This window comes from Notechis scutatus, chromosome 3 (genome assembly GCF_049901735.1).
Source record: "Notechis scutatus isolate UNSWTSFEM ecotype Mainland chromosome 3, rNotScu1.2, whole genome shotgun sequence".
NCBI lineage: Eukaryota > Metazoa > Chordata > Lepidosauria > Squamata > Elapidae > Notechis > Notechis scutatus.
In genome coordinates this window covers 152,008,697-152,024,936 of record NC_142011.1, presented here as the reverse complement: position 1 = coordinate 152,024,936, position 16,240 = coordinate 152,008,697, and the positions used below count along the sequence as shown (strand labels likewise).

Sequence of the window (16,240 nt, the reverse complement as noted above, 5' to 3'; positions counted from 1 at the left end):
AGCAGGTGATCATGCTTATGACAGTAATATTCGAGGCTTCTGATTTCCCTTTCTTTCCTCTGTGATTTATCAGAGAAACTAGTCCACAGAGCACTTCCTTTTAGTCAATTATACTCCATTCAAGCTTTGATCTCTCTAGTTAAAATGGGTAGGAAATCTGCAGCCCTTAAGAACCTAATTTCTAGGGCTGTTTGAATCAGCCAAGAGCTAATTTGTATGTACACTTTTGAATAATGAAATCAATTTGACCCCAAATGTTGGGTTGATCTTAAAATATGTGTGCGCGTGTGTGTGTGTGTTTCTGTGCATACATTCAAGAAAGGTTGATTTCAAAGGCACCTGATTTATTGAGAGAAATCTTGTTTGTTTTTACACCAGAGAACAAAAAATGCTTTATCTCAATGCCACAAAGATCTTTATTGAGGCGAATCACTAAGCTCTTTGTTGAGGCTAATCCGAGCCACATTGCAATGAAGTGAACATCAGATTATACATTATAATTCTGTCTGACATTAAATGGAGAGTTCTTTTTTTTTAATGGTCATTTAAAAGGGAATTTTTTTTTTTACCAGGATTTACCAGTAAACATCAAATTTCTTATTGAAGGCATGGAAGAAGCAGGATCCATTGGACTGGAAAAATTGGTTGAAAAAGAAAATGAAAGATTTTTTTCCAGTGTTGACTATATTGTGATTTCAGATAATGCCTGGCTTTCTAGAAAAAAACCAGCTCTTACATATGGAGCTAGGGGAAATGCCTGCTTCTCAGTGGAGGTAAAAGGGTAAAACAGAATTATTTGTGACTAAAATATTCTTTTACTCTTGGAAAGGTTTTTTTTTTTTTTTTTGAAGCTGATAAGATGCAAATTTTATTATCTCTAGGTTAATTTCCTCAATTTGATGCCCCCAAAATAAATAGGATTGCAATAATTATAATTTCAATTTTTGAGGAGAATTTTGTGATATGTATGGAGAGCAACATATTATGGAAAATTATATAGAATAAGAATGGATATAGTCTGAGCTGTGTTTAGAAAATTGAATTAAGCTCAGGAAATTTTAGGAGCAGCCTGAGAACGTCTCAGCTCTCACAAACTTTCAGTCAAATTCAGAGTTGTAACTGAGAGTACAATAGCAATAGCATTTAGACTTATATACCATTTCACAGTGCTTTACAGTCCTCTCTAAGTGGTTTCCAGATTCAGCATATTGCCCTCAACAATTTTGGGTCCTCATTTTACCCACCTCAGAATGATAGAAGGGTGAGTCAACTTTGAGCTGGTCAGGATCGAACTCCTGGCATAGGCAGAGTCAGCCTGCAATACTGAATTCTAACCACTGCGCCACCACAGCTCATGATGAGGGATGACATCCTTCAACACCATGGAGAAAGGATATAAAAATAGTTTACTAATAAGTAACAGATGAACTACAATCCTAAAATCCACCAATCAGATTAGCTGAAAAAGGATGGTTCAATTGAATGGAGGAACCCTAAAACCTGGAAACTGTGAGCATGTACTAAGACGAGTTATTTGTAAACTATACCAGGATCGAGTTTATCAGTATTTCGTAGAAATGTTTATCCCTAATTTTCTTTATTCTTCAGCAACCCAGTTTAGGGGTATGGCTACTGCTTTTTAACTGCAATCATTGTTAGGTAATTGGGAACCAGAAACCCATGCTGACTTACTGCAAAGCTTGAGTTCTACTAATAGAACTTTTTCCCTACTGCTTCCATACAGGACATCTTCACACTCTGCACCTTTTCTGTTTTTCTTCTTAACAAATATAAGATTGCAGGTTTAAGAATTAATCATCAGCTCTTAATCATAAATGTGTATTTCCTTTACTGTTTCTCACATGCTTATTTATCATGCTTGTTTCCTACACTCCATGTAAAGAGATCTGGAGCTTATTGAGCTACCTCATTTTATTTTCAGGCTCTTTTAAGATAGATGAAGTGACTAGCTCAAGATTGCTTTAGAATGCCTGACAGAAATTTCAAATTGTGCTTCCTTCAATCAGAATCAATTTCTTTTATGTACCATTCTACACTGGCTACCAAGTAATGGTGGGCAAATGGAATTCTTGAATTGACAGCTACCTGTATTCTCGGCTCATTACAATAGTAGCTTTTAACAGGGATTGTAGCTAGCATCCAATGTATAAACCTGGGCTATTTTCTCATTTTCTGCCCTCACATAAACTATAAGGACCCTCCATCCTGGATGGCTTTTCATCAGTTCTGTGGAAAACTGAAATCTATTCTAGTCTGATGTATGTTTCTTTTGCTGAGAATCCTTAAGCAGGGTTTCCATTTCCAAACATTTCTGGATGGATTGTCTCCTTGACTCATGATCACCTTTCACCAGGTGATCTCTTGATCTCTAGGAATATACTCCAGAATAGTGTTTTGATTAGTGCAATAAACATAGATATATGCATGTTTTTTATTTGTATATACTTCATTTACAGACATAAACAATAATTCTGATACAGTAAAGACAACAGAAGGTTTGAATATTAGAGGAATTTTTGCTTAATAGACAAAAGCCAAATCTTTTTTTTTTTTACAATTAATCTTGGTGCAAGCACCCATAAAAAAACAGTACTATAAATTCAAAATTCATTTAAATGTTGATTTTATCTGTATGATGACTTAAAATGTTGTCTTTATTTAATTTAGGTAGAAGGCGGTGAAAAAGATCTTCATTCAGGAAGTGCAGGTGGCATCATCCACGAGCCCATGTCTGATCTGGTAGCTCTACTTGGTAAAAAAAAAGAAAACTATATATTGTTTATATGGAATTGTTAGGTTTTTACTGATGGGAGGGGGGGTGTCTCCCATTTCATAGTACCTTTAGTACCATGAAAACAAAAAAGGGGGGGTTGAAACATGCTTACATGTGTTCTGATAATTTCACAGCATTACTGAGTAGCCTTCTGCAATCCTCCAGAACAGGAGTTTGCAGTCCACAAGTCTTAAATTTGCTGAATTTACAGAAGATTGGCAGGATGAATTGTGATAGTAGCACACAGAAAACTGATGCTATATGAAAACATGAGAAACTTGTAAAAGGCTTCACAATAATGCCAAATGTTGTTGTGGTATTTAAGGAGATCTTAACTGCAAGGCTAAAACATAGAAGTAGAATGTTAATTAGAACATGAGATGAGGCTAAGTGATGTTATATTGACTGGCATAATTTGTATAAAGATTAATCGATACATAGATTTAAATTACACAAAATGTAAATTGGTTTTGTTTAAATCAATTTGTAAAGCAGAAGAAACCTACCAGAATACATTACTTTCTATTTTAAAATGGCCCTCCTTTATTTTCTGTCTGCAGACTCTGCAATCTATATTAACCTAATAATATCTACATTTTTTGGTTTCCTTTCTCCATTAACAGATTAGAGCCAGACAATATTTTAGTTAGATTTCATTAAACTAATATGATAAAATGATTACTACAATTTGTTTTGATTGTTGTTGTTGTTTGGAAAATAGCAGGAGGAAAGTGTGCTGGATTCGTTCACCACCTTGAGTTATTTGTAAAAATCATAAAGATAGGATATAAATAAATAAATCAATAAATTTGGGTTCTATAGACAGTCTCGTGAATTCATCTGGACTTATTTTGATCCCTGGAATATACGATGATGTGGCCCCGTTTACAGAAGAGGAGAAAAAGCAATATGAGTTGATAGAATTTGATGTGGAAGAATATAAATCAAATCTTGGAGTAAAGGAATTCTTTTATAATACCAAGGTATGGTACTTTCAGTAATAAGACATTGTTTCAAAACTCCCCATTCACAGGGCAAGACTATGTGTATCACATTTCCTGTTGTAGATTCTGCCCTTTGTTTTCACAAAGGCAGGGAAAAGAATAGATGCACATCTTTTTATTAACTTTATTAGGAATTGTTCCCTTGGAAGCATTGGGTAGGCAAGGCAGGCAAAGGGGAATAAATAAACAAGAAAGACCCAATAATTCTGTCTTTAAGAAAAGTATGGAGAAAAACAATTTAAAATACATGATAGAAAGAAAATAAGTACTAACAAAAAATTAAGGTCAAATTTGTGGCTGTGCCCCTGTATATTAATGTGTTTTATCAACATAATGCTAGTGTTTCCCTGTTTTTCCCTGTTGAAGCTGTTTAAGTAATTAGTGTTTTTTTTTTAAACCAAGTATTTAGTACCTTGGTAAAAGTGTGGCAATTAATTAGTATTATTAATAGTTAGACAGTTTAATCACAACAAATCTGGTTCTTCATTATTATCATAGATGGTATTTACTAATTTCCATTCTCCTAGTTGTTTGGATAGACAAAAAAGACCAGATCTAGTATCTAGATTCTAGTTCTCTAGTTTTATCCAATATCTGTCTGTTTTATTTCCAAGAATGATTTTATATTTTTCAGTATAAATAGGAAACAAGAGATCTGCACATTTAGTGCTTTCTGTAATTTTGTAAATCAGTTTGCATCACAAAACATAGTAAAAGTTTTAACCCATTATGTTATAAAGGAACAATAAAAACAAGATTCTTACTCATTACAATTATTTACAATCTGCTTCCCAAATATCTGGGTGGAAATTAGGGAAAACATCAAATTATTTCTCTTGTCACACATGAAAATCCTTGTAGCAGGTACTTAAATTAACTTAACAAGTAATTGTTTAGAAACAGCAACTTTCATAATTATTGTAGTCCCACGGAAACATTTTCTTGTCAGCAACTTTCAGGTTGTGAAATTAGCATCTAAATGACTTAGGCACATAATCTAGGTGTGAGGAAGCAGAATCTCAACTATAACCCCACTACAGTCATTAAAAAAATAATTCAAACCTAAGATTTATATTGGATGGCCTTGCTTCAATGCTGAGTGGAAGTACTGTTCATCCATTCATGAATTCTGATTTATTTATTTTATTTATTTATTTATTTGATTTGCCAATTGTTTACAAGATAATAAGTATAAGTGTATACATAGTTGTGAATACATGAAATGGGTACATATAAGAAAAATAAAAGAATAAGAGAAACAATAGGACAGGGACGGTAGGCACGATGGTGCGCTTATGCACGCCCCTACAGACCTCTTAGGAAAGGGGTGAGGTCAATAGTAGACAGTCTAAGGTTAAAGTTTTTGGGGTTTGGGGAAGAGACTATAGAGTCGGGTAGAGTATTCCAGACATTGACCACTCTATTGCTGAAGTCGTATTTCCTGCAATCAAGTTTGGTGCGGTTTACTTTGAGTTTGTATCTATTGTGTGCTCTTGTGTTGTTATGGTTGAAGCTGAAGTATTCATTGACAGGTAGGACATTGCAATGTATGATTTTATATACCATGCTTAGGTCAGACCGAAGACGGCGTAATTCAAGGTTTTCTAGTTTTAGAATTTCAAGTCTGGTGGCATAAGGTATTCTACAACGAGTAGAAGAGTGGAGAACTCTTCTTGTGAAATATTTCTGGACTTTCTCAATTGTGCTAATATCAGATACGTAATGAGGGTTCCAGACTGATGAACTGTATTCGAGTATTGGTCTAGCAAATGTTTTGTATGCTCTGGTTAGTAGTGTGATATTACCAGAGATAAAGCTATCTTATATGACATTGTGCCCCTTTGCAAATACCTATCTTGCCTCTCTGTCAGCCCAGTGTCCTTTTAAAGGTGTTGACTCTGGTATGAACAAGATAGCCATCACTATCTTGTGGTCTTCTTGTGTCACTTGTGGATAAGCTCAACTCAAGTCTTTTCCTTGGAGAGGAACTATAACTAGCAATTGCACTTAGACTTATATATCACTTCACAGTGCTTTATAGCACTCTCTAAGCGGTTTACAGAGTCAACATATTTCCCCCAACACTCTGAGTCCTCATTTTATTGACATCGGAAGGATGGAAGGCTGAGTCAACCTTGAGCCGGTGAGAATCGAACTACCAAACAGCTGGGAGCCGGCAGTCAGCAGAAGTAGCCTGCAGTACTGCATTATAACCACTATGCCACCATGGCTCATAAAGACCCTGTCTATTTGCTGGCTCTTCATTCCACTATTGTTGTTGGTTCTGTTTTTAGGGAAGCCATCTTCAGTTTATTTCTCCCCTGAGAACTGACCATTCCTAGTTCTCCAAAGTTCAAGGGAGGGACAAGGGAAGCACATTCAAACATGCAGGTTCTATTCCTATAACTTTATAATATACATAGCATTAACATCAATAATTTTGCTTTCCTAATCTAATCTATGTTAGATGATTAACGTATGCTTAATATTGTCAACTATTTATGATTGGCTGTTAAACTTTATTTTAGTTAGGTGTGAGCAGTCATTGAAAAGCAGTGGAATTGGAGTAATATGTAAAAATATCCTGAAAGTGATATCATTGCTCACTACTGTAGCTTTACTGAATACACTCTGGCTAAAGTTTTCTATTTCACTTTGTTCATTCTCTTTTTAAGGAGAAAATACTCTCACATATGTGGCGCCTGCCATCTCTCTCTATTCATGGGATAGAGGGAGCTTTTCATGAACCAGGTATCAAAACGGTTATACCATCAAAAGTCACAGCAAAGTTTTCAATCCGGCAAGTCCCTCATATGGATCTGTCTAAAGTGGAACACCAGGTAATATTTTCCTGAAACCTTATGACTCTCAACATAACTTAGATGGTTTGTTATTGATTTTCAGCATAATTCTGAGTGGCTTAGTCTGACACAGTTTTGGCACCAAGCTTCTTTTTCATGAGATATAAAAAATGAGCAGCTAAGAAAAACATTGAATTATGTGCAAGAGGTCTTGATATTAGGGCTCTGTCATCCTATTAGATTATTCCATTCTCATGTTATAATATAATCTCTGAACAGTTTGCTGGGCCAACAGTGGGCCAAGAAGATTGATGAAAAGCTGACATCAGGGGTGGGATTCTACCGGTTCGGACCAGTCCAGTTGTTATGATTCTCTGTAGTTTGGAGAACAAGTAAATCGGGCCTCTGGCTGGCCCTGGCCCTCTCCGCCCGCTTCTTCAATCCCTATAATGCATGTGCAACATCGTGCACATGCGTGACATCCTTGCAGTCTGTTTTTGCCTGCCTGCCAGGCCAGCCATTGCTACCTGCCTTTCTCTGCGGTCCTGCCTGATGTGATGATCTCCCTGGGTGAGTGCAAGCCCCGGTCGAATTCCCCACCACTTGCCTTTTGTTTCGCCCCTTCCCTCCGCCCACCACTTGTGTTTTGCCGCCACTGTCAGTCGCCTTTTCCCCATCACCACCACTTCCCTTCCACTGGGGAACACGTGGAGAGGCTCCTGTTGGCTCCAACCAGGTCAGCAACTGCTTAACTCACCTGCTGCTCCAGCTGGGAGAGCGAGAGAGCCTCTCTCAAGAGCGAAAAGCTTGCAAGTTCCCTTCCCTTCGAAACGGCTCCCGTGCAGCAGAGAAGCAGCCCGGTTGAATCCTACTTCTCTACACTGCCTGAGCTGTTTCCAATGGGAGGCTTGCAAGCTTTTCGCTCTTGGGAAGAGGCTCCCTCACTTCCCCAGCAAGAGCAGGTGAGAGAAGGAGCCCAGAGCCGACATGACTCACAAACCTCTCCACTGTTCCTTCCAGCTGGGAGAGCGAGGGAGCCTTTCCCAAGATTGAAAAGCTTGCAAGTCCCCCTCCCTTCGGAAATAGCTCCCGTTCAGCAGAGGGACTTGCAAGCTTTCCCAAAGGGGGATCAACCAGGAAAATCCCCCCCCCACAACTCTCATGAAGAGAAGCATGTGAGTATTACTGCCTGCCATGGAATAAAGCCAAAAAAGTATTTTTCTATAGATTGTCCTGACTATCCATTGGTGTAATAACAGGCAAAGGATAGGCGGGGACGGGATGAGGAACCAGGAAAATTGTGTAATGAAGCTATTTCCCTCCCAATGTGCTTCATCTTGAAATAACTTTAGCTGACTCGCACAGAGGATGGGTGCCCGAGCATTTAGATGTAATCTGACACAAATGCACAGTGTATCACACTATTTGCACCCAGCTGTTCTTCGCCCTGATCATCTGAAGCAGGGCGCGTAAATGCAAAGGAAACACCAAAGTGTGTGCAGGCGGTCAGCAGCCGTAGGATCACGAGTTGTTCCGCCATCAGTCAAACTGCATATTTTCCTCATAGACAGCTTTCCTTTTCCCTCCTGCCTGAGCTGGGTCAGGTGTTTCTTCCTGAACTTGCAAAGTTGTTGCCCTTGGCCCCTTAGACCCATCCCAACTCAGCCGAGTCCACACCGGCCTGGAATGAAGCCAGTCTCTTTGAGCTCTCTCACCCCTCTTGCTTACTACCAATCCCCACCGGAGCCTCCCCACAGGCTTGGGCGATTTCAATCCTTCGTGGGGAGCTGGCAGCCTGGTGACAGCTATGCCAGTGAAGCGGAGAGCAGGTATGGTGAGCCCCAGATCGGGAGTCGGCACACAGGGCATTGCTGGAGCTGAGAGGGCTTGTCCTTCCCCTCTGACACCCGCCACGGGAGGAAGGTTGGCAATGTAAAGCCAAACCGCTGCCCAGGCAAGAGGATGGGCGAGGCTGCAGGGTGAACCTGGATGGAAGTTGCTTGTAAATCTTCCCAAAAGAGGGAGGGAAGGAAGTTTCACAGCTGTCCAGGATGATTTTATAATAAGAGAAGACCTGGATATGTTTTTATTAGACAGCCTTTCCTAACAAGACTGATTTTTGCTTGTATCACTGTTGGTCTCAATGAAGACTATTTAAAAAACCCTGACAATAATTTATTTATTTTTTTAAGGTGAAAAAACATTTAGAAGATGTATACTCTAATCGAAGAAGTCCAAATAAACTGACAGTGTCTATGCTAATGGGTGCAATGCCCTGGATTGCTAATATTAATGACCCTCAGTATACAGCTGCTAAAAAGGCAATCAGGAAAGGTTTGTACTGTTTTAGGCATTGTAGTTTATGTTTTGCATGTGGCTTTTCACTGTCTTTATAAGGGCAATTAGCAAAGACCAATCATTTATGTTATACTTGTGCATTTAAAGTTCTAGAGAACTGAAAGTAGAAGATTGTCAGATATAGAAAGAAGCTATGGTTCAGTTACACAACAGTACTTTTATTTTATAAGGATGTTTCAAATATTACATCTGTATGTTGCATCATAAGCACTTTTGAAGGGATTTCAAAAACAGATCATGATAGAGATCAGGAAGGTCAGGGGATAAAAAGTAACAATTCCAGCTTCCTATGTCTTTTCAAACTTAAGCACAGCAGGGAACTTTGGAATTGCTCAGTTAAGTTTGGAATTGCTCAGTGCTATGGAATAGCAATAGCACTTAGACTTATATACCAGTTCACAGTGCTTTCTAAGCAGTTTACAGAGTCAGCATATGGCCCACAACAATCTGGATTCTCATTTTACTCATCAGAAAGATGAAAGCCTGAGTCAACCTTGAACCGGTGAGAATCAAACTGTCAAACTGCTGTAGCCAGCAGTCAACAGAATTAGCCTGCAGTACTGCATTCTAACCACTGCACCACCAATGACTCATACTTAGGCATTTTGGATGTTTAGCAATGTTACTTTTCCAGTAATTATATCTTGTTTTATTTTTGTATTTTGCCATCACAAAAAATATTACATCTGGAATATATTTTCTCCTTTTCTATGTTTTAGTGTTTAATCAGGATCCAGATATGATCCGGGATGGATCAACAATTCCAATTGCCAGAGTGTTCCAGAATATAACAAGGAAGAGTGTGATGATGCTCCCAATTGGTGCAGCGGATGATGGGGAACATTCCCAAAAAGAGAAAATAAGCAGGTTCAAAATTTAAATTAATTTCATATGTTAGCATAAAGGAATATGCTCCATTTCATCATTTATATTTTGATCAATGGTGGGGATGGTTATGGAAGTGGATCATTATTCCTCTGTCCTCCTTTTTGCATGCATTAGTACCTGTCTCATTTCATAGTTTATAGAGGTTTTAGGTTATATAAACCTGATTCATATTTTGTGTTAAGCTAGTATTTGTTTCAACTATGATTTGTTGGATGAATGATTGCAATCTCTTTGAGACATAATATTAAGCCAAAAGCTAAACAAAATATCTAGGTTCATATATCAAACTCAGCCTACAGCCCAGCTATTTAGAACTTCAAAGCAACAAAGCACCTTTAACTTTTAGATTGCTTGATAATTGTTTTTCTTTCCTTCTTCCCTTTCCTGATCAGATTTAACTATATCAGTGGAACGAAGATGTTTGCCTCCTTTTTACTGGAGATTTCAAAACTTCACGCTTCCAAATAGAAACAGTGATGATGGTCCATAAAACTACAATCTTATTATTTTCATTATGTCTTATGCATGGGTGCAGTTCCAAATGCATATGGTGATGCTGTATAAATTCTTCCACAAATATATATTTTAGACTTACAAATTCTTATGATACATAGCTAAGTATTTCTTTCTCATTTGCTTTTTGCCCCTTAAATGTATGTATTTCAGTAAGAGAAAGGCTGGATTCATACATTATATTATTTGTTGAACAAGCCAGTGGATAAGTTCATATGAGCCCAGGAATGGGCACCTTGCAAGCTGTATATGGTGCCTTGTGTGATCCGTTAGCATCCACTCAAATTTGTGGCAAAATGGTTAAAAAATCAGCAGCAATTTTTTAAAATTAAAAATGGCAAATAATGTTGGGAATGTGATTACAAAAATTCTAGCAGATGAAACAGCTATTTCAGTGACCATGTTGTGCCCAAGTGTTCTGATGTTCAATTCTCTATTTGTATTTTTTTAAAATTATGAATTTAGCACTATGGCAAGGCTAAATCATGCTGCATATAAATAGTATCAATATTATTCAATATTCAGGCTACGGTTTTGCTAGCACATTTACCTCCCATGTGGAGAGTACAAGTATTTTCAAGTACAATAGCTTATTAGATTATATCTGAAATAATCTATTATATTATATCCTTCGCATTTATTTTTAGTTTGAACTCAATTATTTTCTAATCAGTATCACTACTAATGATAGATTTTAATTTTAATATTGTGTTGAGTGAACTGTACCAAAAGTTATTTCAGCAATACCAGTGAAATGGCTTTGTTGCTTATGGTAGACACTAAGCCATTTTATGAGAGCAGTGCTCACATGGTTAGGATGCTGGGTTGATGATCAACAAGCCGATATTTGATATCCAATGCTGCTCTTTGGTGGGGTGAGCTCCCGTCATTTGCTCCAGCTCCTGTCAATCTAATAGTTCAAAGTGAGCAATTGTAAGTTGGTAGATAGGTACTACTTTGGTGGGCATATTAGCAGGACATGAAAGGAGCTCCTAACTGGGTATTCCGCAGGCAAGCCTAATCACCAGCTAATCATGAGCTGTCATCGGCTAATCCTTTCAACCCAGAAGTGCCTTAGCAGCTTGCGACATGAATACAATGACAAGGAGTGGGGGGTTCAAAATTTTTTATTACCAGTTCTGTGGGTGTGGTTTGGTGGGCATGACAGGAGAAGGATGCTGTAAAATCTCCATTCCCAGCCCATTCCAGGGCAAGGATACTGTAAAATCCCCATTACCTCCCCATTCCTGGGGGAAGGTTACTGTTGAGGTAATTCCCTGTTAGGAGAATGAGCGCACACAGGGAGACATAGTGAGAGTGGTGAAGAATAACACACAACCAACACACAGATACACTGTATGGTAAAATGTAGGTTTTTTACTTCCAGTAAACGGTTAAGCAAAGTCCAACAAACAGTCCAAGTCATACACAGTTATAGCAGTCAGTTTTCAGTCCAGGGATAATCCAATAACAAACTCCAGTATCAAAAACAGTTCAGTATTGGACTCACATCAATCCAAGAATAACAATGATCCGCAACAGTCAAAAGGGAAATGCAGGAACCAAGAACATCGACCATCAGAACATCTAGCAACTAGCAACTAACAACAACAGAACTAAGAAACCAGGTTTCTGGTTCCATCTTATGGCTGTTTGAGGAACCACACACAATTACAATTTTAGTATTCCCTTAAGACAGTATTAAATATCTATCCTGGTTTATATATTTCCAAGCCAACTGTTAGGTGACTAACAATTCCTAACATTCTCCCCTTTGGGTAGGACAATATATAAAACCTTACAGTTTAAGTCCATATCCTTCACAGCAAGCCTTATGCTTTACAGAGCCTTGGGCTTTTGTAAAATGAACTGCAATGTTATTCTCTTACATGCAGTACTCCAGTTTAATCATTTTACTTTGTACACATTGTCTCACATTTAAATATCTTAAATCTGTGTGTTTTGATCTTGTATTTATAGCAAGATTGGAAGCCATCTGTATTGCTGATTGGTTGTCTTCATAAACAACAGTAGAATCTGTTACATCAATTCTCATATCAATCAATAGTTGCTTATAACAAACTAAATCTGTACATAATAAAGACAAACATGAGAATTCAGCCTCCATTGTTGATAAACTTAGATGTTTCTGTAGAATAGACCTCCATCCGATCAACACCTTTCCTAATAATACTACAGTACCTGATGTTGATTTACGTGTATTTACATCTGTAGCAAAACTTGCATCAGCATATGCAGCTAAACTCAGTTCATCCTTAGGCTCCAAATATAATGCATAATGCATTGTTTGTTTCAGATATCTTAACACACGTTTAGCAGCTTGCCAGAGCCTTTCAGTTGGCTCAGCGTTAAATCTAGCTAATTGGTTAACACTGTATGCTATATCTGGCCTTGACCAATTACTGAGATAAGATAAGCTACCAATCAAAGACTGATAAATGTTCTTATCTAAAACAGGACTTTGAACATCACTGTGGCTAAACTCCTGGCTCATCGGTGTTTTAGCCAGTTTACAAAGTTCCATTTTAAAGTTCTTTAGTAATTGGTTAATTTTATCTGCCTGTGAGATTTTGTATCCTCCCCTAGTTTTATCTATCTTTAAACCAAGATATTGTTTTATTTCACCTAACTCTTTTATTTTAAATTTCTTTTCTAATAGTGAAATTATTCCAGTAGCTTCTTGTTCAGTTTTGGTGATTAATGCTATGTCATCAGTAAACAATAGCAACAATGAAATTACACCCTCACTTTCCTTTTTAAACAAACATGGATCAACCATGCCAGCTACAAAACCTATCTTAGTTAATTCCTTAACTATACACTGGTTCCACTCATATCCTGATTGCTTCAAGCCATAAAGACTCTTTTTCAATCTCCAGCAATCAGTTGTATTATCATGTTTGATACCTAAAGGTTTCTTTAAATATACAGTGTGTTGCAACGGTGCATGCAGATATGCCGTCTCTACATCTAAATGATTTATAATGTATTTCTCCTTAGCTGCCCACACTAATGCTGCTCGTAATGTATTAGCCTTCAGACTAGGCGCAAACACCTCATCATAGTCGTTTGCTGTCTGATTGAACCTTTGTGCTACTAATCTGGCTTTATGGGTAACAGTCCCATCCACACCTGTCGTAATCTTATAAATCCATTTACACCCTATGGCATGTTTACCTGGTGGTAACCTAACATTTTTGTATACCTCCAGCCTTTGTAAGGATTTCAGTTCCTTATCCAAAGCTTCCTGCCAAGCAGCCTGATGCTTAGCAGGATACAGTTTCAGTTCATTATAGTTACCAGGAACTGTATTCACTTGGCATACAACACTAGCCTAATATCTATCAGGTGACCATGTTACTCGGGTTGAACGTCTAGGTAATACAGGGCTTACTGGTGGACTCTCCTGTTCCGCCTGCTCCTGTTCTTCTACCTCCTCCTGTGCCTGTTCTCCTACTTCCTCCTGTGCTTCCTCTTTAATGGCTATTGATGGTTTAATTATTTCATCTTTAGGGACTACTTGGGTGTCAATTATAACATCATTGCTGGATTCCTGTTCCAGTTTATTCCACCCAATGTGCTCAAGAAATTTAGCACTAGCGCTACAGTAAACATGAGCTGTGCCTGGATCCCAAAATCTAAACGAGCTATGGTTGGCCTCGTAACTACGAAAAATAATTTCCTAGCTCTATGTTGCCCTTTCAGTCTTAGTTGTGAGGGAATATGAACCCATGCTGGAGCTCCAAATGTGTGTAGATAACTTAAATTTGGTTTTCTGCCATGCCACCGAGTGAATGGCAATTCACCAGTTGTTGTGTTAACCACATTGTTTAACACATGGTTGCTACACATTATGGCCTCACCCCACAGTGTTTCAGGCAAACCTGGATCAGATAACATAATGCGAGCCATGGCTTGTAACATTTGCCCTCTTCATTCTACAAACGAGTTATGTTGTGGCCTGTAAGGTGCAGAATGCTTATGCTCGACACCAGCCAATTTTAGCATTGTTTGGAATCTATTGTTAATAAACTCAGTCCTGTTATCAGTAGCTAAAGTAATTACCCTATGTTTCTTTTTTCTCTCTGCAAACCTTAGCCAATTAAAGAAATGTTAGAATGTTTCTGTTTTGTTTTTCATGAGATAGCAGAAACCGTACCGGGAGTAATGGTCCATTATACTCTAAATATAGCAGACACCTCCCAAACCGGGGTTTCTTAGGACCAATTATGTCTGCAAACACAACCTCTAAAGGTTCTTTGGTCTTAAACCCATTTAGTCTGTTTGCTGGAGTAACCTTGCTTTTCTCCTGACTACAGGCATTATAGTTTAAATACTTGCTACAAGGTTTTAATTTTACTCCTTCTGACAATTTAACAGTTTGTTTCAACATTTTGAAATTAATGTGCCCTAGACGTCTATGCAGTAAATGTATGCATTTGTAAATGTATACATTTATATGCAATGTGGCTTAACATTGTTATAAACCGAGTTAGCCATCTTCAATTTGTCATCATGTATCACATATAAATCATTCTGTAAATTAGCAATAACACTTTTACCCCCTTTCTCTATTATGCAGTTATCTCCCCTAAAGGTTACTACATAACCAATATTAACTAAAGCCCTTACTGATAACAAATTAAATTTCAGTTTAGGTACATATAACATAGATAAATGTTCATTTATACATGAACAATATGCAGTACCTTAACCAGACGCTTTCATCTTCCATCCATTTGCCAATGATACATGTTGCTTACTCATGGACATCTTTAAAAACCTCTCTCTATTTTTAGTAATGCACTGTGATGCTCCACTATCAACTACCCACAAATCATGATTTAAAGTTGAATTGCTAGACATAGCTAAACTAACATTCTTCTTAGCCTTCTGGTAATTACCAGTATTCTGTCGTTTTCCCTTTGTACAGAATCTGGCTATATGTCCCCTAGCCCCACAAGAAAAACATTTCCTAACAGTATAGGCAGTTGAACACAAATCCTCTTCTTGTGCTTGTTCCTTTCTCAGTTGGTCCCTATCCAGCTGTCTTCTTGCCTCTTCTAACAACCTTCTGGTTATGTCAGTTCATCTCTGGTCAAGACTTCCAGTGAAGATACGTAATCATCATAGCTTTCATCCAATGAGGAAAGAATGATGTAAACTTGATGCAGCTCTGAAAATATCAGTTCCTTTTCATGTAGCTCTTGAAAAGTTCTTTTCATGAAGTTCAAATGAGCTAACATACCTTTCAGAAGACATGCTCTAGACAGTTTACGTGTAAGATGGCCACCACACGCAATTGCAATTACAATTTTAGCATTCGCTTAAAGATACAGTATTAAATGTCTATCCTGGTATGCTTTTTTTTTTAAAAAAAACAAAACCCAATATTATATACTTTTTAGTTATCTTTACATGCTTCTAAAAAATGAATAGATGCTATAATCTTTTAAAAAGGATCAATCAACAGTGACAATATAATTTGTATTTTTATTTTAGAAAATCTATGCAAATTCTGATACAGTCTGCTAGAGATTAGGGGGGGGCGTGCATAAGCGCACCAACGTGCCTACCGTCCCTGTCCTATTGTTTCTCTTATTCTTCTTTTATTTTTCTTATATGTACCCATTTCATGTATTCACAACTATGTATACACTTATACTTATTATCTTGTAAACAATTGGCAAATCAAATAAATAAATAAATAAAATAAATAAATTAGAAACTGATATCAACATTTGTACCAAAGAGATCCAGGCACCACTGAGATAGTTATATTTTAAAATAATTTCTCATTTGCCTGGGATGCAGCAGATTCTGACCAGTTCTGGAGAACTGGTAGTGAAAATTTTGAGTAG

General features: G+C 37.6%; 1 protein-coding gene across 2 annotated transcripts in view; it reads left to right on the top strand.

Annotated features, from left to right (window-relative positions):
- CNDP1 (carnosine dipeptidase 1) overlaps window positions 1-15,747 on the top strand; it is a 40,155-nt gene extending 24,408 nt beyond the window's left edge. For both annotated transcript variants that reach the window (XM_026669909.2, XM_026669911.2), the window contains exons 6-12: window positions 573-773; window positions 2,689-2,773; window positions 3,617-3,777; window positions 6,474-6,638; window positions 8,792-8,933; window positions 9,677-9,824; window positions 10,238-15,747. In XM_026669909.2, coding sequence (XP_026525694.2) covers window positions 573-773; window positions 2,689-2,773; window positions 3,617-3,777; window positions 6,474-6,638; window positions 8,792-8,933; window positions 9,677-9,824; window positions 10,238-10,313 — 978 coding nt within the window. In that variant the 3' untranslated portion in view covers window positions 10,314-15,747. The remainder of the gene's footprint in view (window positions 1-572; window positions 774-2,688; window positions 2,774-3,616; window positions 3,778-6,473; window positions 6,639-8,791; window positions 8,934-9,676; window positions 9,825-10,237) is intronic.
- The last annotated feature ends 493 nt before the right edge of the window (window positions 15,748-16,240 follow it).